This window comes from Bacillus rossius, chromosome 1, assembly GCF_032445375.1.
Source record: "Bacillus rossius redtenbacheri isolate Brsri chromosome 1, Brsri_v3, whole genome shotgun sequence".
Classification (NCBI taxonomy): domain Eukaryota; kingdom Metazoa; phylum Arthropoda; class Insecta; order Phasmatodea; family Bacillidae; genus Bacillus; species Bacillus rossius.
In genome coordinates, this window is record NC_086330.1 from 245,990,761 (window position 1) to 246,014,964 (window position 24,204).

Consider the following 24,204-nt stretch of genomic DNA (forward strand, 5'->3'; position numbering starts at 1 on the left):
TAAAAATCACATATTTTAACGTTTTAATAATGCCCCTTTTTTTAAATTCGTAGTGAAGTAAAACCAGTTCGGTTTTTTATTGAACAGGGGTTCAGTGGGGGGCCTACATATAAATAATTTATGTATCCATAAATAATATATTTAAAATAATTTACTTGCAAATTAGGTGTGTTCAATTAAAGTTAACTTTTTGTTCAAGGCTGTTGTGGTTATATTATTTATTTTTACTATAAGCCACAAATAAAGGCTACGTAGTATGAAATAACTGGCCAAAAGACTTTGTTATGTATTAAAGGTTATTACAGCAACTAGTTACTGAAAAAAAATTGATAAATCGTTTTTGCTTAAAGTAAAATTTGTATAGTGTAATATTCTTATATACAACAGATTCCGGAGATGTTATTTTAACCTAATTAAAAGTAACATTTTTTTAGAGGTGCACTCTCTGCCAATATGGCCCCCCCTCCCTTTTACAATGTCAGCGAATTGGGCTATATATATATATATATATATGTTTGTGGTGCAACACGGGGGTCCGCCATGTTGACGGGTTCTCCCGCCTGTGGGTCTCATTGTGGTAGTCGCTCATGACAGCAATTCGTCAATTCCCCAGCTCCTGTGCACGAGGCTACAGTGTCACTAATGGACATAGCCTCGCAACTGGGGAGCTGGTAAAGCTACGCTCTGGTTGCAGAGTGTAGACGTGGCTTGTCTCTGGTATTAGAAACCAGACAACACTCGCGCCTGCCGCCTGCTCACTGTGCGCATTTCAGAATTGAACCCCTGGACACCCATTCCTCAACTACCGCCACTCTCCGATATCATTACATCTCCTGCCAACAGGTTCTTGTCTTTCCTGCCCAAATACACTCAGCCCAAAGTCACAACCATGCAACCATACGGCTCATAGACTATCGATCTCATCATCCTTTAGTGCCCTTTAATCCATCCGTCACACGGTAATTATCCTCAGAAAGTAAAACAGGAAAAGGTTTTTTGAGCTGTGGCATATATCTTAAATTACAATATTCTTAAAAAATATCACTAAAAATTAATTCCAAATGTATATACGTTAAACACTGATGCACTGGGCCGTACAGTTGAATCATTAAGCACCAAGAAGTGGTAAAGCATAGGACACTTAAAAGTTATTTATGTAAACTGAAGTTAGTTCATACCTAGATCCCACTTTATTGGAAAGCCTGCTAAGACTTCAGCTTATCCTGTCACTTACACCGCAGGACAAAACTATCATTATGCGTGAGTGATTCGACAACATGCAGCATTGACTTGATATGATTTGCTATGGAGCGTGTTCTGTTGTGCGTAGCGTGTTCTGCTCGCCGTTGGTAGGTCGTGGCTTCGATCGCGGACACATACACTTCCTCTCCTCCACTTCCCGTCAGTGATGGCTAAGTTAATAATCACCAACCTCCCCAACCCTACCCTTCACGCGCTGGTCAGTGGTAGGTGTCCAGCTGTTGGCCGGCAATTTTTGTGTTTACAAACTAGTTCAGTGGCTCAAGTATGAAACACATTGCTCGTTTCGTTAACTCTTCCCAACACGAAACTTCTTTTCCTAGTTTTTTTTTTTTTTTTAACCTGATCAAATTTACATGTGTTTACTCTTCTCAATAAACACGCAGTAATCGTTTTCTCTTTATCTTTTTTAACGTGATGCTGTTTCTGTCTGAGGTCCACTGCAGCTAATTTATAGTAAGTCTAAGCTTTATTTTTATCGACCGCCGAGAAACATTTCGTGAAAAAATACACAGAATCATTTAAAAAAATGCGTGCTTCTCAGAAATCGTTAACACTGATAACATTGGACAAGATTTGTGTGTTATTTGTAATTAGCGGTGTTTTGACAGCGATTCCACTATAGCCGGCAATTCCCGTACAGGCCAGCGATACTGAGGCAGGAATAGGCTGGAACCATCCCATCGTTATCCTGGGGTTATTTTGGGAAACAAATCCGTTTCGGCACCGCGTGGGTAGATTTCTTAGTACCTATTTCTTCTGGAAATATGTTATAAACATCTATAAAATTCTGGAACATTTTAAGAACTTAATGTACATATCATATTTATGTTCTTCAACATAAAAAAATGATCAATTAAACATTTTCTCGTTTTCCATGCAGAAAAAATAAAATGAATATTTTTAATGCAATTCATCGGTCATTGAATAGCTAAGAACGAATTTAATAGTATGCCAACTTAGGTAGTTATTCAATTTGTTGCCCTTCAAACACAATTTTTTATCCCTTTCATTAATAACGTGATTTATATGACTAAGATAGTATGAAATAAATTCGAACAAATTTTATACTAAGTAATTTCGAATTTTTTAAAATAATTTGAACTCCTGTTTTTCAGTAACAAATCGTTTTATCAAAAATTGTTTTAGCCAAAGTTTTATATAAAGTTTTGTATTTATACAATAAATTAAAACGGCTTAGATAGGCCTAGTAGGTATATATACTTAAAATGTAACGATAATTTATTTTACTTTCCACACTTGTTATTTCCACTCCTTTCAGTAATGATTTATTACATAAAAATTTATTTCAACAAAAAATTTAGACCATATTTTGGGAAGTTAAACAAAAATTAGAATGGTAGCGAAGCTTTATTTATTTTCTTATACCCTCTCCAAGACTTTACAACATCTTTCAATAATTTATTTTATAAAAAAATTAAAATTATAAGATTTACAAGTAACAATCCAAACGGATTTAATGGTGTGCCTACTAAGGGAGTAGTTAAATTATTTTTTGTATTTTAACCCCTCTTTATGCACCCTTTGCAATGGTTGTTTATAGGCTATCAGAAATTGTATCAGATAAATTTAGTTAATATCTGTAGGATTAAAAAAAAACAATTTGAAATGATTTGAGAGTGAGCCTACTAAAGGAGTTATGACTTTTTTTGCCCTCCAAACCCTGTTTAATACACCCCTTTCAGGAATGGTAAGTCGTATAAAAAATTGTTTCGAACAAAAGTTGTAGATAAAAATTTATGTTTTAAAAGTAAGTGAGAACGAATTTAATAGTGTACATGGTAAGGAAATATGATTTTTTTTTTAAATACTACCCTGCTTTTTCAACCCAATGCAGTATTGGCTCATCTTATCAAAACATGTTTCAGATAATAGTATTAGATAAAATTTATATAATTTACAAACAAATTGAACGGATTAAATGGTGTGGGTACTAAGTTAGTTATGAATTTATTTTTGTATATTAACCCCTCTTTATCCACCATTTTTAGCATTGTAACCAAAACATTTCAGACAAAATTTTTAGATCAAAATTATAAAATTTACATATAATTCGGTGTGAGATATGAATTTTTTGTCTTCCAATCCCTGTTTATTCCACTTTTTGCCGTAATAGTAGGTCGTATAAAAAAGTTATTTTTGACGAAATTTGTAGGCAAAAATTTATGGTTTTGCAATAAATTATAACGGATTTCTTATTGTACATGGTATGGAAATTATGAATTATTTTAAATTATACCCCTGTGTTTTTCAACTGCTTGCAGCTATGGTTCGGCTTAACAAAACTGGTTTCAGACAAAAGATTTAGATAATAATAATAAGATTTATAAGAAATTCGAACGTATTTGATTGTGTGCCTACGAAGAAATATTGTTTTGTTCTTCGACCCCTGCTTCTCTCTCTCTCTCTCCTCCCCATTTTTTATTGCAGTAATGTATGGTTGGTCCTAACAAAAATTTATTTATGTAAAAAAAATTTCTACTACGGCTAAGAGTAAAACATTTTTCAAACTGATGTGATATTCGTCATGTTATAGGAGCTACACCGATTTTTTATTTTTCAAAAAACCTTATCCATTGATACCACTTTGATTGGAATTTTCCCATTAACGACCTCGACCGAGATTTTCCATTATTGTATTTTATAAATTAGTTTGTATGTGATTTGTGAAAAATACGGCAGTTATAGTGTCCATAAAATGTGATATATAAGTTATGTAAAAATACATTAAATTTTGAATTGACGTTGGTCTATGGACAATGAAACAAAAAACTATACATTTTCCGAAAGTCGCACCATGGTAACGACTACAATAGCCAATAGGTAGAATTTCTTCAAAATCTACCTCAAATTTGAGCGAATATCTCAATAGGCCGTACTCGCCAGAGATGTTTAACATCTAAGCTCTGTAACGAGCAAATTTATGTGTTCTCTTGTTGAAAATACACATAATACGAAACTCAGACACAAAATATAACTTAGATTCCTTACCCTTGTCTTCGTGAACTTTTGTCTAGCGCTATTCGCCACAGATTGCAGCACCATTGTTACATATTTCCGTTCTCTGAGACCTCAGTAGCATTCACGAAATAACTCCTACAAAGTGACGAATACAGAGCTATAAGATGTTACACACAAAAACAAATCACGATCCTTACCCCTACCGTGTGCATGGGACAGTGTGGCGAGTGTACTCGTGGCCAGCGCAGGCCCGTGTAGCGCCACTCCCCTCCGCCGGAGACCGCACCCACACTCACGAGGTCTCCGCCAATGGCGCCTCTGCTCTGGCTGTCTCCGTGGCGCGGGGGCGTCCGGGTTCGAATCCTGTGGAGCTGATCCCCGTGACGTCCCTACCGTCCTTACAGCATCACATCACATCCAAGGAATGACAAGTGAGACGCTGGTGCATCGAGTGCAGTATCGCCCGTAAGAGCCAGCTCCAAACATGAGTGCATATGGCAGATATGTGACTGTGAGAAGGCACTGATATTTCATGGCGTGGAAATGAAGATAAAGACGTAATGCCTGAAAATATTCTGAAAACACTCATTTCTACCACGTTCACATAACTTATAAGAATGCCTTTGTAACAACAACAAAAAAAAACAGATTCATTATTCGAACCACAACATTTTTTAAATGCTTTTTGCTAACCTATGCCACTCAGATATTTTGAACAGTTTTATTTTAAATTGCAAAGTTATTTTTTTATGTTATGCACACCGCATGTGTGCAAAGGTATAGGAAAGGCCCTTTATACACTAAATAAACGTAAATAAACCCTATAATGTTAAAAGTTTTTTTTTCTGTGAATGCTGTCTCAAGTGGGTGACAAATAAGAAAACTATTACGATCGGCGTACCGAAGCTACAAATTATATAATTATTTGACAGCCTGCGTAATGTCAAGGACCCAAACTGACTGAGTTATATAAGTGGAAAAGACTTGAAAACTTTGTCTATATATATAACATAAACACTTAAGTAGGACGGTTTGTTCGAAAGTTGTCATCTATTGGACTATTGTTAAAGGAAGGAATTTAGTAAAAATCGTTAAAGTAGAACCTGTGTGCATTTCTGTGAGAATGCAATGAGCACTTGTACCTGTATAGGTTTACGGAACGACCAATGGTTTGTACCGTTGCTCATGTTTGTTTTTGTTTCAGCCGGTGCTGCGACAAGAAGAGTTGCGGCAATAGGAACGAAACACCTTCTGACCCCGTCATCATCGACAGGTAGGACCAACCTTCAACTGCTCTCGGTGTCAGGCGATGTTCGGGTTCATGATTGTAGTGCAGAATGAATACTGTATCATTTTAGCTGGAAGTAAAACTACGTTCACTCATGCAACAAGATTTAAAAATTCAACCATCTGTGATTATGGAATGCACGGAAGAAATTTTTATTCATACATAACAGATAACTTATTTCAATAACGTTACTTTGTATTAAATTGGACTAGAATTAAATTAGATTTATGACGTATATATTTAATTGAAAAATAAAATAAATATGCCGTAAACAGTAAAATTATTTAATAATATACTGCACTAAAATTGTCGTGCTAACAAAAAAAATATTTTGGAGTGAACACAGATCTGATGGTATGTACCATGCAATTTTGTCAGAAAATAAAAACCTATATTTTGTCAACACAGCAATCCTTTGGCATTTTGTTTGCGGACTCGAACTAACGAGTCGATGAGACATGTTGGTACAACTGACGGTTACGAAATGTTTAAAAAGCAATGAGCTTTAATAAATAAAACATACCATCTAGGTTGCGTATTCAACTTTTGTGAAAAGATTGAAGCAAACTTACCCCTTGGAAGCAGTCTTTCTAGTGGCGTATGTGATTTCCCGACTTCTGTTGTTCCATCGCTACCTGGGGGGGGGGGGGGGGACAAGTTAGGAAAGTACCTCTGAAATTAAGAAGCCCCTCACTGAGAGGGTCTGCTAGCACTTACAAAAACGTGACTGTAAAACGGGGTTGATAAATGTGAACGTCAATACTTTTCATGGAAAAATTTCAATATATTTAAAAGTTTTCTGTTTATTATATGATTAAAGGTCAAAATATGGGCGATGTACAACCACATTCAAGCATTTGTGTCGGTTAAAACCCACGTGTAATACTCTCGGGCATCGCCACTTTCCGCGGGCCGGGCGGATCCCACCGATTTGCGTCCCACTTGCTACAGTTACATGCATTTGGAACATTGATAGCTATAAAACTAAGTGTCGTGTTTTGTGAGACATTTTAGTGCCGACAATGACTACATGTTTAAGATACCGTACATTTGAGATTGCAATATACCTATATTAACTATTTGTCATTACTCTGCTTGTCCACTTCGCGCCGAGGGTTCTAGTGGTAGTTCTAGTGAGACAAGAAGATCATTGATGCACGAGAAACATGACTAACGTTGATTACCTTGCAATGGCAAGTGAAATATAGGTATTTTCATCACCGCTTAATACTATGCTTGTGAACAGAGACCAGGACATTGTTTTTGTAGGTATATAATATACTCTACCCAATTCTTATTAGTTAATGTCTCGCTGTAAGGATTTTTGTCATAAAGAATAGGCTGTGTGTGATCTAGTTTCACTTCTTCTTCGAGAAAGCAATCTCACGTGATTAACATGCCAAAACAGCTTTAATGTAATTATTCATATCAGTTCTGCCCAGGGCCGGCGCGTCCATATAGGCGAACTAGGCAACCGCCTAGGGCGCCAAGTAGCTGGGGGCGGCGCAGCACGACACATAACAGCTGATATATAATATATTTAACGATTATTGAAACTAGATGAAAATGGATTTTTGTAACAGTTTAGAATGTTTATATCGATATAAGTAATTATTTAAAGTCCACGGAGACCTGTTTATGATTTGTAATAAGTAAAAAAGTAAAAAAAAAAAACACAAGCCTGCTTACATTTGATTGTTGACAAAATCTTAGGCTTACGTGATGTATTTTGAGGCAAGGAAAAAATTTTTTGGGATGTCCGGTGGAAAAAGAGGGGGGGGGGGGGGGCATTAAGGTTTTTCGCCTAGGGCGCCAATTTACCTTGCACTGGCCCTGGTTCTGCCAAGTTTATTATTGAAATTTTCACTTGTCTACACTTTTAAGAAGACTAGAATAAAATATTTGAGACATGTTCAATGTTTGAGGCAATATTCAATGTTTCTTCTAGTGTCAGCGGTCTAATTTATATACGTAAATCGTTTCATTCCATTACAATCCATTGAATCACTTGTGACCCAATCAATTCTGAGATAGTTTTTCTCGCACACACACATATATATATATTTGAGTATTAAATTTGCAAAATTTGCTTGTTATTCCGTATTCAAATTACTTATTTTAAACGAATTTTGTTGCATTTGTGTTAAAAGATATTTAATGTGCTTACTTTGCGTTGTATAATTTCACAATCCCACCTTTATCTCTGCGTATGTCATCAAAGCCTATAACAATTGAATTTTTTATTCTCGTCTAAGCGGCAATCCACCACCAGCATATATCTGAGAGGTGCACAAGGTGAGTTCAGAACGGATGTCTAAAGTCAATTCAAAAATGTTCGGATTAGTTGGAACAAGTAGTACCGTTCGAGTAGTACTGTTTGGTTATTCGAACAGCTAGCGCGGATGTGTCCTCCTCCGTAATAAACAATTCCTCTTGTTTGATTCCTCACGAGAACTGACTCGTTCCTGCCTCTCTTATTAAACCAAATGACAGCTGTTCAGTATGACTGATGGTGATACGTGTAGCTGAGAGAGTCACACAGACTCTAGGGCCGCCCCGGTTATCGATAGCAATGCTGGCTAACCATAAGGACATAAATGCTTCGGAAGTTCCAGTGGTGGAGTTTACTTCTCTCAGACAAAAAACAGATGTAAGAAAAAATAATCATATGTTTTAAAAAAATATCTGATGGATGTGAGCATAAATATTTTCAAACAAAAATAAACTAAATTCTTTGGTGTTTAAAAAAGTTTAAATATTTAAGTCTCTTTGTTAAAATTTTTGATAGCTATATATCGAGAAAATTCACTGTTTCAATGATCTCAACGTAACTAGGCAGTAAAATGTACACTGAGAAAATCGTCACCTGTTCATTGGTTGTTGAATTGTGTGGTATCTCAAACAGGTAGAGCGTGAGTTGCTACTTCTTCAGTTGAGTGTTCCCCACTATTCCAGAGTTCTTGACATAAAATGTGAGCCAGTACCAGGCGCATCACAAAGGTTGGCTACAAGTGTTTGTCTGTGAATGTTTTCGGTCTCAATTTATAGCATTTACACTCCTAATAATGGTAATGGGCATGTTCAACAGAAGCCTTGATATTACTTTTCCGTGGTCAGGACGTTTAATGTACCTAAAACCAACGTTGTAGGATTCTGCCAACTAGGGCTTATACGTGCCTATAATTCCGGACATTTTGCGGATTATTTATTAAAAATGAAACTGAACATATTTTTGTTTCTTTCCACGTCTATAAATGGGACACTGTGGTTTTGACAAGCCCTTAGACACACCAAAACTATAACAAACCATCAGCAGCTGAACGGTCGAAAAATAGCCAATCCATTCGAGATTCTTGATATCCTATCTCGAGCACAGCAGCCAATGAACAAACGTCTGAGACTCGAAAACGGACAGAACATATAAATAACACCATCAAGTTCAGACCGGAGGTCATTGAATCCGGCGACATTTCTGAGTGTCTTTCGACACCTACATTGGATTTTTTTTTGTAAATGGATCTGAAATAATCATGTAAATTTACAGATTTCGGTAAATTAGTACATTTACATGAAAGCAACCGTACTGCTTCAAAAAATTCTTTATATTACCAGGTTTGGATTCTTGCTCGGGCAATTTTCTTTATTTTGACCCAGCATTTGTTAAAGTTATAAACTGTTCTCTGAGGAGCTTTCTAAACTGAGCACAAGAATAAGCAGAATTAAAACATCTAAACTGTAAATGTTGAACATTCGGTTACTTTTCTCGAGGTTTAAAAAATTTTTATGCTTGTATCAATCATCAATAAAAATTTAAAATTTTGCGCCAATTTTCGTAAGCGTGAAAAAAATTTTTTTTATTGTGTATCCAAAATCATATTTCATATATGCAAAATAACCACATCGATGTGTTGTACAAATCAATAGTATTTTTCTTGTAATATTACAAATTATTTACAGAACTATGGTTTTCCAAAGGAATCTTTGTTAAAATAAAAAATAAGTATGTGAGCTACGTGGTGGCTGTCAGTAAATCAGGGCTTATTGTTGGAGTTAAGGATTCCCTATAAGAAACATAAATAACATATCCCAGCCCAGAGTGCTGGGTTGCACGGTGACGTGTGTGGTTCACGTGCGGCCGATCGCGGGCAATGGCGGTCCAGGATGAAGGTCAGGGGCGGCCAAAATAAATTTCCTAATACTAATTTATTGCATTTGAGAATTGAAATATTTAGTACATTTTATTTGTGGTTCATAAACGTCCTATTTTCTATAGCACTGCAGTCAAATAATACTTTAGTAAGCCTTGTAAACTATGTTAGGATCCTGTGGATCCGTCACTGGTCGTGGGTCAGTTCGCGACCACCTGCGCTGTTGTTCCCCCGAAGCAGTGTTGCAACCTCGCTCCAGCAAGTGCAGGCGTGTTGCAGAGGGCGCACACTCCCTCTTATTCAACGATGTAATTAAATAAACAAATACATCAAAGTAGCGGTAAAAATAATTTAGTTGTGAGCGTTGTACACCGGTGAAAAATAGCTTTTGCTAAGTGATCTTCAGATATAACATTTTTAATTAAAATATACCATATTGCATCTAACTTTCAAAATAACATCTATATTCTTGTTAAATACTTGGTGACACATTAGCAATGCAAAACTTATGTTAGAATAATCCATCCATAATATTAAATACGACAATAAAATGAAATATTACTTATATTGTAACATGCGGACAACTAATGACACCAGGCTATTATGTAATAACTGAAGAAAAATAAATTGAAACCAACGAACACTTTCAGTCGTTATTCTGAGGAGACATTGTTTTTTTAATTTTATTTATGAACTAATACATCAAACACATAATATAAACAAATACATATTTTGAATAAATCTTAGTATATATTCTTTCAAAAAAATATTAGAGTTAGAAGTAATTTAAATTGAAATTCAAAATATTTGTGCAAGTCCGTAGGAGAAAACAAAATTATTTGCTGGTGAGTTGCAGACGTCTAGCGTGGATGAAGTATAAACGCAGGAACCAATGTAACCCGCACACCGCGTGGAAGAGATATTCGTTGAACTGGATGCGTGGGCCTCGCGCTTGGCTCGCTGAAGGAAAACACGCGGTATCGGTGCTCGAGCATGGCACCGATCGACACGAGCTGACACGAAGCAACACTTTTAGCTTGATTGTTTGATTTGATCTTCCGCTCGGCGAGCACGGATTCGAATTCAGTTGGCGTGTCAGCGACCTTACGCGCGGAACAACAGCAAAATAAACACGCGTAAGCCTTCACGCCAGTTGGGACTACACACCAACATATACGACGTGGAAGGGTATATGTGGTGTTTAATTAATTTTCTGGAGAGTTATGAACATGGCATGCCTATTTCTTACACGTAACGCTTCATAATATGTATAGGAAATAACGTAGGCTGTAATTGTAATACTTGTAAGTGTAACGTCGTTCAAACGTGGGGTTTAAGTTTGGCCCCACCTATTGAGACTACTGGCAGGAACATTGTCTCGTCACACAGTAATTTGGGGACAATATCTACACACAAACCTACATATAACTAAATAGAACATCCTTATTTCGCATGACTATTACCTAATATTTAACTGAATTTATTTCGGCTTGTTAGACTCCGTATCTACAAGCAGTAATTATTTAAGGTATTATAAAGAAAATCGGAATCATAAATATGTTTGTACTTGGAGGTTGTAAGGCGTTTAAAGCGCCCGTTGAAAAATGATGAATATAACATGCACTTTAATATAACATACCTGAAATTTTATTTAAAAAAATTATTTTAATATTGTGCAAATATAAATTATTTCTGATACATATAGCCTATATATATATATGAAATGGGAAAAATTATTTGACAAAAGATATGTATAGTATGAAGTACCTACACCTGTGCGATTTACTGAAAAATTTAACAAAAAGAAACTAAGTAACCACAAAAGCAGAATAAGTTATAATAAAAATTCAAAAGAACGTAACTACAAAAATTTAAATCTGCCAAAAAACTTGCAGGCATTCAGACATATATATGTAGTCTATATATACATAAAAAAACAAAAAATATAAATTTTCTTCTTAATAAAATTATTATCTTCAAAGATATAAGCATATTAACAAAATTAAAACAAAGATTTTCGAAAGGTCATGAGTACGAAATGTAGCGAAGGATGTAGAGGCGGATGGAAGTCTCCTGGGACATGAGCAGCAGCATGTGACTCTACTGGTGACGCAGAACTCTGAGAGGACAGACCTCACGGCGCACATCACGCGCCTGCGTCTGACCCGTACACGCGTATCTCGCGAGTTCTCGGCGAGAGTCCAAGGATATCACATGTAAGTGCGTGATGCCTAAAAGGTGCTGTGCTTTGGCTGCAGAAGTGACGTCTCACGTGCTGATGATGTATCCTTCCATAAGTTGCCGTCCCACGACCATTTACAACTTCTTTATAAGCAGTCAAAGAAAATCTACAGGTTTTCTCGTAACGAATAACATTTATAAAATTATTCTCTGTTCACTTTCAGTCATTTCTGTCATCTCAGTACAAGTTTTCTTTTTTATGATTAGTAGGTACCTACAACAGCTTTTCCTAAGAATTGCGGAATGCGTAAATTAATGAGAAATTAGTAGGTATAAATAAAAAAAACTCACAAATTTCACGTAGGACATCTTTCAAAACCACTAACTGAAAAGTGAAATGCGATATGAGAAATTGAATGCATCAGTTATCGTTGTCAGCGGAAACTGGTGACAAAAATGAATAGGTACGTATATAAACTTTAAGTGTTCCGAGAACGAATATGTTCACAAGAGCAAACACACTGACCTAGGGTCCAATCGGCGACGAAAAGAATGCTTACGTTATTATAGTCACTACCACTGTCTGGACCCTCCTTGATAGGAAGTTCACGTGAACCTCTTATTGTAAGTGAAAAATAATACTACTAGCTGTAACTTGCAAATTTATTTACAAAAGTGTAATTGTTATGTTAATTTAAGAAAGGTTTCAATATAAGATCATAGCCTTTTGTGGCCAGGATCACTTACTAAGTTATGGCTTGTGGGTTAAGACCAAATCCATGGAAACGATGGTGTGCCTGACGTTTCGGCACTTATTTTCGCATCCATCTAAAGAGCGATTTACAGCTGAAGTCCTAATGTTCCGGCACAGTGTTTATTTAGAGTTATTCACATCTGGGCTGTTCAGGGACTATTTTAGCTACCATGATTGGAGGAGGGTCTACCCAATCAGAATGAGTCTTCTTATAGATGCGGCAGCTTTGACTATGGTTAATTCTTAGATGATGGTTAATAGTTAAGATCAAACTAATAAAACAAAAAAAAATCTTAATCTTTAACAGTGAAAAAGTACACTCAATCCCCTTTGACGAAGCGCAACACATTGCAAATATTCCCATTAGCACCGCAGATACAGGAATAAATGAACACCCCAGAAGCACCGACACACAGGACCTCATGTAAGCTATCGTCCCGGGATACTCTCGCTCAGGCAGGGGTGGCCTTGAGGCGGGCAGGACAAGATGGCGCCCCGAGGGAGCGCGGCTGGGAATAGCCGTCCACCCTCGCGCTAGCCCCTGATTCGTCAGTCCAGGGCGCGGAGGTCGCCCAATGGCGCGTGCTGAGCGCCCACTTCCGAGGGCAACAAGGTGCACGCTGCAGCCGGAGTTACCGGACCGTCTGCCTGTGACCTCCTCTCGGGGTCTTTTCATCAGCTCAAATACAAATATTATATATATTCAAAACATCCCGTTTCTTTCTCAGTATAAAAAAAAAATATTATAAAGCCTTCTATGTGGAGAAAAGTTTAGGTGTATTCTGCTTTTCAATCACATAAGCTATAAATTAAGCCACATTAACTTAAAACCTACATGTAAAAAAAGTAATTTAAACTTGATCAAAATCATTGGAAATCAAACTTGGCCAATGTACGCTAGCAGATGAGAAGAAATGCCAGAGCTGCAGTGAGCATGGGTGCAGAATATTCGTCTCTACGAGACAGGCTTACCGCAGTGATCTCACAGTATCGACCAGTGTGAGACACATGTGAGCGGGCTGACTGCTCCTGCCGAAGAACACTTAGGAAACACTTTGCAACTCGGTCTTTCTTCTGGGTAACCATGAGATTGACATCTGTGTATTTGTGAAGAATGTGAAGTTTTCAAGTAGTCAAGTGTAGAATACTGACAAGATGTGTTTAACAAAACAAGCAACATTTATTTTCTCTTACGTACTGTTCGTAGTCTTATGGCTCAGATACAGCCTATGTATAGTTCCTAGTGCACCATAATAAGAAGACACTGGACCTGTGCTCCAGAGATCCCTAGTTCGAGAACCAGGGATTGTGTTTTCCCGTGTTTTCCAGAAATCACCTTAGGCAATGCTGGGATGGTTCCTTACTACGTGCGTTTGCGCATCCTTATTAAAAAATAATAATACTTTATAAATTATAGTAATCAATGATGGCTAAAACAGTGTGATTTGAGTAATTGGCAATTAAGTTGATTTATGTGAATGAAATCCAATCCCTTACTTTTAAAATCTTGAAACTAATTTTTTACTCCTGTTTGTTATACTACAGGAATCATAAAGTTATTTTTCTCCTGGTTTCTTAATGTGAGAAGGCAGTTAATTTTTTCACTATTTCTAATGCGATAAATCTCTCTGCCACCAATAAGGAAATAGACATTACCTCTGTGTCATTAAAAGAAAAATAAACAATGTCCTCCTAAGTGTGTAGCTTGATACCCGTCGCGCAAGCGATATTTACTGTAAAAAACATTCATGGATGATTATTTTTTTAGGCAGAGAAAATTTGGGCTTCCATTTTGTGGAAACGTTTATGATTGTAGGGACGAACATACTGTTGCAGTAGGCTTAGCAACGAGCCTACAGTGTTGCGATGGTAAATTGCCAGAGGTGCTATTGGTCAGCACCCGCCGCAGGCCAAGCCCTGCCTTGAGGGGCGGCACACCTGCAGCAGACGGGTTGCTGCTAAGAGTGCACGGCAAGGCAGAGGAGGCCGCACGCAGCTGTCGCCGAGTCTGCGGGAGGCAGGAGGCACGCCTCGCACATGTGGTGACACGGATCCGCCTAATTTTCGGCGGCGGGATAACGGGGGGCGGCGCGCCGCGAGACATTGTCTGGCTCCAAGGACTCCGCCCCCGGGGCGCCCTCGTGGCAGCGCCCCGCCGCGCTAATCACCGCCGCCCCCCGCGGGCATTGTGGGCCGCGCGCGCCACTGATGTCGGCTCCCCGCAGGGGTGAGCCGCCGCAGTGTAAACACCGCGCTCAGCTGCTGTGCGCTGGGCGGAGGTACCTGCGACTCTGACCTCCACTTCTCCCGCGTGACAGCCCACGTGGGCTGTCATTCCAATACTCATCCCTGCATCTGCTGCTCCATGGATAGTTTTGTAACCAGACATTCACCAAGTGTTATTTGGAAATTGTTAAATGGTATTAAAAATATTATAGTTATAAATACTTGTTTGACATTATGAAACACTTATCTAATGACCTATCTAGTGACGAAACACAAACGCAGCAGGGCTATTGCGGTCCTGGAGTAATAGCAAGGAGGATGTAACGATGGGAGCCGCGCGAACCCCGCGCTGAGCTGTGATCGCCAGTGCGCGTGGCTGTGTTGTCGGAGGGACAGCAGCCCAGGTGGGACGAGGTTGGCACTCGGCGGCAGGCGGCAGCCCGCCACTGGACTCCGCCAAGCTAGTCCTCCACGTAGTCGACCGGCCTTTCAACACATCAACTATTTCTTTTTTGCTGTAAAAATGTAATTACTTATTTTATCGTTTTTTAAATAAAACCGTTTATGATAGCTACCTTTTTTTGTGTTGGGACTGATATTAATTACAAATTTCTACTGTTCTTACTTTACAACCTGTATAATACGCCTACTACTCGTATTCATAACTGACACATTAACCATCAGTAGTTTTGCAAACGCCCGTTTTTTGATAGTGCTGATATTGCAGCATTTTAATTAAAGTATGTGATCAATTTAAAATCTCGTTAATTAAACCCATAGTCACAAGAATATTGCTGACTGTGTATCTTTAAGATTCCGTTCATAATAAAACCATTTAGAAGGAGAATGCACAAAGTGTAAATATACAAAACTTTATATTTTTTATATCATTCAAGTGTCCGAATCTCTGATGTCCGGTGTGTGATGTGTGTGAGAATCGTGTGTGTACGCGGTGAAGCTCCTACTAGGTGTACAGAATGCGTAGCTTCATTTCTTGTACGGTTGTAAGTGCCACGTCAATGAACAAGGACTAAAGGCGCAGGATAGCAGCGGGCTCGGACCACAAGGCCCAGTGGTGTGATCAGTGCTGCGGGCTTGGCGTAGCAGCTGGTCACACTATGTCTGGGTGTGGAAAAACGGTAAAAGGTAAAATATTTTACGCGAATATTTAAAAAAATATATTAGAAGAGTGGTCACCGCGCCTTTTCAAAATGTAGCGTCACAAATAGGTAGAGGGATAGGAAATATGTAGTGTATTCAAACATTTGAAAAACGGGTAAATTGTGCAAATATACAAGCGAAAAGGCGAGTGCACATGTACGCAAGTGTATGATAATGTGTGCAAGTTTTCGAGTGCAGAAGTAGGCATGCAAGTACGCATATATGCAAGTATGCTGAAATGAAAAAATGCCGTCGAGCGCTGCTGCTGTCCTCTTGTGTTTCCAGCAAGTAATTTCACAGCATTAATCCGTGTTGCACTGTGCGTTGCCTCTGAGCGTTACACTTTATTTAAGTTTTTATGAGGTCATTGCATCAACCTACCCTACGTGCTGTAAAGAAGTTTCATTTAAAAAATAATTTTGATTGGACTTACAATATTTTTCTTCAACCAACCCAAGAATAAAATATGGCAGCTTTAAATTTATGACCCAAAGTAACGCGTTGAAACGGGAGACAACAGTTAACACTTAACCTTTAACCCTTTGTCCGTACACTCCTAATATTTGACTCGCCAGAGCACAGGTGGGTCTTGGTTTCTAATTAGGCTCGAGCAAGGGTCGTCCCTACGTGCTTGCGACACACTGACTCGCTCCCGCGCTCTGCGCTCGCAGCTCACGAGCAGACTGCACCTGATTGGAGCTGCTAGGGATGGGCCGGTGACTACCAACACGTGTCGCCTGAGCTCCGCTGCAGCTACCTGTTGGCGGCAGCCCGGTGACGTCACGACGCCCAAGGGAAGAGATGTTCAGGGGAGGCCGAGTCTTAATTATGTAGGCTAATAGTCGGGGCTCTAAGTGGCCGGTCCACGGTTATGACTCGAGGGAGCCTGGGACGCCCTGTCAGTCACGCGGAACAGCCGCACGTGTGGCATGCATGACCACACCTCCCTGCTGTGGCGGAACAGCCTTAGTCCCGCCCGTCACTGCTGTGAGGTTACAGGAATTGTTATTAGTACCTACATTGGGAAGTTTGCTTATAAAAACAAGAGATTTTCCTTCATAATTTTAACTACGAGGGTCACGGAATTTTACTTAAACAATTTTAACTGTAATAATTAGCTTAATAAAATTATGATTTCTACAAGTTATTAGTTTGTTTCTCGAGAAATTCAACTTAATAGGCACGTGCGCTGAGCTTAACCTTCAGTCCCACTTAGTAAAAAATGAATTTAAGAAATCATTACGAAAAAATTTAGTAACATTTTATGCGATTGGTGACCTTTTATATACAAGAGCATTCCAGCCAAACCAAACACTTGAAATACATTTCTTGAAGAAAATTTTTTTAAATAATTACGCTATGTATGCTACTTGCAGGTGAAAACATTAGTCGAGGTAGTGAAAGACCCTCTGTACTTTGCTATGTCGACCAGCCAACCAGCCTGACAGGACTGCTTCACTCGCTCACTACTGCACTTGCTGCGGTGCCTCCAGTAGCCTGTAGTCGGCAGCACGCGACCTCTGGCAACTATTAGCTCCTCTGTGTCTCATCTTCCTCTTCCATAGCCTCCTTGCTTTATCTGACATACCAACCTCGGGGTGACGGGTGGTCGTACCAGCTGGCCCCGTGATGCGAACTTGTTTGTCTCGCCAGATGCTCACCAGCGACGACAAAACAAACACTGCACTTTGAGGTCACACTAGGTGAGTTTTCCTACAATTCTCTATCAACTTCTTAATATATTATGCTGAACAGTGCACGGGTAAGGTTTATAAGTAATGGGCTTACGCACTGTTACACCATCATGGCAGCTAAACACCAAATCTATTTTTTGCAATCTTATTGTCAAGACTGGCCCAGGGGCGAGTAGAGAAGTGGGGCTGCGTGAGTGCAGCCTACATGGAGCTCGAACCTCACTCGGCACTGACGTCATCTCACATATGACCGACGTTTAGCAGTCCGTAAATAGAAGCTCAAGTTCGCGCTTCAATCAAACACCAATAGTGTTTCCAGCGTCAGGCAGTACTGAGTCAGATTACATTTGTACAAGAGTGTGTTAGCAATCTGCTCTGGCAAGAAAACAAACAGGCGCGCTACTGTATTGAATGCTTAGCTTTCATAATAGATTTGGGTTTCGACATTCATTATTTCCAAGATATGCATTTTCAAACTTTTGAGTTGTAACCTTTCCTAATGAATACTTTCAAAAATCCACAATTTCCAACAAAGAAATGGCAAGTTCATTCTTCAAGTCTGATAGCTGCACACAGCCCAACGCATAGTTGGCACTTTCATAGGTTCAGGTTCGCTAATACAAAACATAGTATACAAGCTGAAAACTTTGAAAGTTAAATGGGTTTGTTCACAAAACTGAACCACCATTTTTGTGAATACCATAGACATTGTGAAACTGTATATCTATTTTTCATGCTGTGGCGTCGCAAGTTTTGACCTTCAGACCAATGTTTTTTCCCCAAGTGATGTTTTTGAATAAATAAATGTTGTACTGTGATGCAAAAGTACTGTATATTCCAGTACTGGTGTTGCTTCTCTGATCCGCGCGCTGCTGTGAGTGGCTGCACTGCGCGGGTCGGGCGAGGCTGCGCTCGGCTCGGAGAGTTGCTGCTCTGCTGATGGCCGCGGAGGAGGGAGGGAGTGGGAGGGGGAGGGAGAGGGATAGAGGTTGTGAAATCGTGAGGGGATCTGTGGGGGAAGAGGGAAGGGGGGTGCAGTTTGAACGATCCGCCGAGAGGCTCCGCACTGCGCCTACGCGGAATCAAAGCCATAAAACAAAGGGCGCTTTTGTCTGGCGGTGCCTTTCCGGGCACGTTAATCCAGGATTGGGAGCGGGAGCAGGAGGAGGGGGGGGGGGTGTAAGAGATGGAGGGTCGCACCCGCCCAACCCTCGTTTTATGGCTAATATTAATCCTCGCTGCCCCTCCCCGCCCCTCCTGCTCCAGCTCCCGGTGCCGAAAACTGCTGCGCCCCGGCACGCCCCACCAAGCCGTGGGAATTAGCGCGGTGAGTTAAGAGCGGCCGCCCGCAGCGACAACAGCCACACTCAGTACACGCTTGTTTATCCAGCGCTACTTTTACTCTCGCGAGCGAGGAGACTGCGACCCCAGACCCAGAGTGAGCGGACCACTTATCATGAGCGGGTCTGGGGAAGCACACCTCAGATATTAACTATTGGGTTGAGGAAGTAAAATATCCGATACTGAATATACTGATCATTCACCGTCGAACCAGTTGACGTCTCCGATCAAACCCGACTCTAAGGTGACGCGATTTTCTTCAAAATAAATTTAAAAAAAAAACATATAAATAAGTCAAAGTAATCAGTCAAATACGGTACAGTAATTTAAATATTCAGTTTCTTCATTTAAAATTCCTTCATTTGTAGCAGTTTTCACTATTTAAAATTCAGAGTAAAAGTAATATTAGCGCATATGTGAATGAGGGGTGAGAAGGTTCAAAATTCACGCCAACATAAAGCGGGTTGTCGGCAGACAACTACGGCACGGATCAAAATAATCAGCTAAAACCATTCTTGAATGAGTGTACATGAAACCACACTTCGGCGCCAGCAGCAAGGCAGGTTTGACCACCTCGAGCTACACGCAGGAGTTGGCAGTTCGCAATTATGGCTGACATCCGGCCACTGTTTGGAATAGCGCAGTTTGGTACCAGCAGCAATGAGCGTGATCGGGTGTATGTTGGAAAAATAATTACTGAAAACTCTTACTGTCTATACTCAGGTTCTTTTAAGTAATTAAATCAAACATCAACTTGTTGCATCTCCTTATGGTGGAATTTAGGAAAATCCAAATCAGTAGTAAGGATTTATTGTATATTATATAGGCCTATTGTTGCCTATTATCTTAACTTTTACTTGGAAGATGTGCTTATTTTTATAATATAGTTTTCTTTCACTATTTTCACTCTCGTATGTGAGGTATTTTGTTATGACCAATTTCTTAAGCAATACAAATACTTAACAGCTAATAATGATTTATATTTAAATCCTCTCAGTTGTTTTCCAGTGCTGCCTGAAGAATCAGACACAGAGAAATAGACAAATATGTTTATAATCACAAACATTTATACGTTCAGTTTTAGTGTATTTTGACATTTTTCGTGTAATTCGAAAAATAACTTACAGTTTTTTATTTTCACACATATCTTATGTAAATTTACCACTGTGTTATGTATTTTACACCAAATGTAGGTAGGATTATTTTCAAAACCTTCAATATTAGTGTAAAAATACACATTTTGTGTATAAAGTAACGATTATTCTGACAATTTTACACCCACGATGTCCTTGTAAAAGTACACCATCATGAAGTAAATTAAAACATTGTGTTATGATACTGATATGCCAACATTATTGCGTAGTTTTACAGAAAATGGGAGACTATGGCAAGTTGACGATATTCAGAGTTGACCATTTTTCATAGATTTAATTTTTTAGTTAAATTTTCTTTCTTTACATATATGGTTAGAATGGTTTATTTTTGGGGTGTAACTATTTGGAAATTGTTTTATTTCAATATTATCTAAACTGTTCTGGCCTTTTAAAATATAATGAAAATGTGTCATCTTTCCCCATCAGCGGGGCAAGATGAATTTGACTGCGAGGCAAGATGGCAATTTTGACAAAAGTTGGAACATTTTAATTCTCAGAACCAAAACTACAGTAAAATAACTAATTAACATTGTTATATATTTTTCATTAAAAAACATGGTATTAAACGATTACTGTGTTGAAAATTGTAGTTAATATTTATTTAATATAAAACAAAGTCGGTGTGTTTTCATTAAAAATAATCCCACACAGATATTCTTCCTTCAAAATGAGCAGTCCTCGTGCCAATATTTGTGGCATTTGCAACTCTCTATCCAGGCTTCTCACAGAGGTAGAGTTTTAATCTCATCACACGCAGGACACTGTACTATGGAAGTTTGAGGTATGCCATGCGTGTCATAATTTGGGTCTTCGTTTTTTTCACTGCAATCGAACTTCAGTTTCTTAGTAACACCACCTTTTTTTTTTTGGCATCTCTAAAATCTTGTCTTTATTATTTTAATCGTTCTTGTTCCAAGCGTGCTTCTCTCTGAACCAACATATCTTTCATAGGTGTGCTTGTTATGACACTTGCACAGTAGTATAAATTGGTGGCTCCTGGCACTGGGTGTTTCAAGGAGCGGGTCAATGACCAACCGCCCTGACGACACGGCAGCCATGTATGATGACCTTGACCTTTTTACTTGACCTCTAACTTTTACCTTAACGTTTGAACTTCAAAATTTGCCAAAATTTGCCAAATATTCGCCAAAATGTCAATTTTTTTACGTAAAAAAATGCCGCCAAAAATTTTTTAAAATCGACAAATTAAAATTATTCCATTTCGAGGGAAAAATTTCCGTTTCCAGGGAATATCTCCCGTTTTATTCCTCAAAAATGTCAACGGCTTGAAAATATCTAAAAGTGGCTTAAGACTCCTCAAAGAAAGCCGCCCTAAGCTGCTGAGATCAGGACCTTGACATCGGTTGTCATCGCTGCAATTTTCGCCCGCCATCTTAAACATCCGTATTTTTTATGCTAGAAAATCGAGAAAAAAATTTTTAATTAATAAAAAATTATTTTATAAAATTGGAATAAAAACTTATCACAATCGTGGAATTGAACACCCTAATACTTATCTAATTTTGAAATTATTTTACGGCCACCATCTTGAAAACTCGTAAATATTTTACAATTTTTACGGGAATGTTTTTAAATTTATAAAAAAAAACGTTATTCATACAATTTAAATTAAGAAACTCACTTCGGTAATGGAGTTCGCAGACCTTGGTTCAAACCCGGCGAGGTCATTCAATTAAAATGGCGACAATCCTACCTCCACGGAAGCCACCGGCAGACTGAACACCCACCACTAATGCCGAGGCAGATATTACGCCATCCAATATGACGTCATGGCAGCCCGTTTGGGTCCACCATCTTGTTGTCGTCTGGTGGAGGTCGTAATCTTATTTTTTACAACTCCTTACCATATCTTAAGCATAATTTTCAATAATAAATAAAACAGCGCAAAAGGTAGAGTTAAAATATTTTCATTAAAAAAAATATTTAATATTTTTTTCAATTGCTAGCCCTGCATTTTGTGGATCGTACATCTTCAATAAAATCACTGAAAATTTATAAAAAAATAGCATGTAAATAGCATAAATAGAACAGTAAAAAGCACTTGTGCAAGATGGGGAGTCGTCAATTTGCCTCAGTCAACTTGCCCCGATCGGCAATGTTATATGTCTTGTATTTTTACGATAGGATTAATAAGACGGAAGTTATAAATTCATAGCGATCGCGAAAAGTATATTGTCTAAGCTATAGCATAGAATAACCAATTTCTTATGTTAACTGTTAGTCCACGAGAGATCTTAGGTCGAGGTCCTCGAAAATTACATTTCTGACCAAATACACGAACATCATCTAACAAACAACGAAATGGTGTCAGAGGCTTCACTGTGTGGGTCTTTATTGTGCAGCAGCGTGGAGAGCTAGTAGTGCCCGTAAGGAGGTGGTGTTTAGTTGTGTTGCCTGAAACTGTCACTTGTCATCTTGCCCCGCTCTTCAAGTAGCCACGGTCTCCGCTACGTATTCAAAAAACTATCAACAAGTGTAATATCTTCTAATTGTGTTCCAGTGTGCCCTTCAGGCCACGTTCCATGTGTAATTTTTCACCTAATGTAGGTCATACTCTTCAAATAAAACATTTATTAAAAATCTGAGTTCCAGTGTAAATCAAAGCCTCTTCTGATGGTTTTACACGCAAAATGTTCAAGTAAAATTACATTGGCCTGATGTAAAATAACACCATGTGTTGTTATAGTTATACACTAACATGATGTGTGGAATTTTACGCAATCAGTATGCATTTTAAAAATATATCTTTAAGTGTTTATTTACTACTTATATCCCCGTGTGCCTATACAGTAAAAAAAAAAATTTTTTACATTCGAAGTACGTGTGTTTTTACACGTAATCAATACTTACACGTCATCAAAACTCATTGTGTGCAATTTAAACAAAAATTCTTGTTTTATATAATTTTTTAATAAATAAACCAACTTATCTTGTAGCCTAATGGTGAAGGTAGTTGCTTTATGATCACGACATGATCTTCTGCGGTCATGGTTCGAGCCCACGCCCTGCACTCGGGTTTGTATAAAGGTAGGCTATATACAACAAGCCTCACTAGCGATACCAAGTGGCGAACTATGGAACTTTCCGTGTTGCCATACAAAGTGCAAATTTGATTTTTAATTTTATTTAATGGATGATAGCAGCACATATGCAGCAGCGTATTTTACATTGTCAAAAGTGGTATTTTTCTTTACTTTATGCTACACATACATGCACTGAATAATAGCGTTGAAAATGTTTGTATAAATATACATTTAAATTAATAAAATTACTCATCCAAAATGTGTAAAATTACGCATACAGTGTACGTGTAATTTTGTATGCTTAATACTTTAATTACCTGTCAGTGATGTGTAAAATCACAACTAATTTTATGGTGTAAGTTTACTACAAAATTGAGTTTTTAAACGTACCTGTGTAGGATAAAATACACTTTAACATGAGGGGAAAATACCCCTACATCAGTGGATATACAGCTGCCACCTACATCGGTGTAAAATTACATTTTTACAGTGTACACATTTGCAATTTTAATCAAGTAAATAACCGTTTACTGTGGATTTTTCGTTATTTTTCTCCACGTAGAGACTTTTAGTCCCAAGTATTTTTACGAATCTTAAAACTAAAATAATGTTTCTGTCCGTTAAAATTGTTTAGTTCTTGACTGACACTGTAATCGTTTCACGCAAGAAATCGAGCTCTTGGTGTTATTTTAATGTACGATTAACTGCACTACTTGAGTTTTAAAAATATTATCACGGCATAGAAAAAAAATGTCTTTAACCAAGGATAGTTCTAAACATAAAAGTTTCAGTCACTTTGAATATAAGTAGTATAGGATAGGGGCTCCGGCGCCAGGATGCAGGTAGTGGATTGTGATTGTCGGTCCGCCATCTTGGATTGTGACGTCACGGCGGCCATCATGGATGAGTGTAACGGGATACAGCGTAATGGGACAAGTATATCATGGCCGCCATCTTGGATCCGCCATTTT

The 24,204-nt window shown here is 38.4% G+C and overlaps 1 protein-coding gene across 1 annotated transcript in view; it reads left to right on the top strand.

Annotated features, from left to right (window-relative positions):
* Window positions 1–24,204, top strand: part of LOC134546355 (transcription factor collier) — a 497,510-nt gene that overhangs the window by 187,965 nt on the left and 285,341 nt on the right. Inside the window, exon 8 of the mRNA XM_063389143.1 lies at window positions 5,447–5,515. Within this exon, the coding sequence (XP_063245213.1) occupies window positions 5,447–5,515 (69 nt within the window). The remainder of the gene's footprint in view (window positions 1–5,446; window positions 5,516–24,204) is intronic.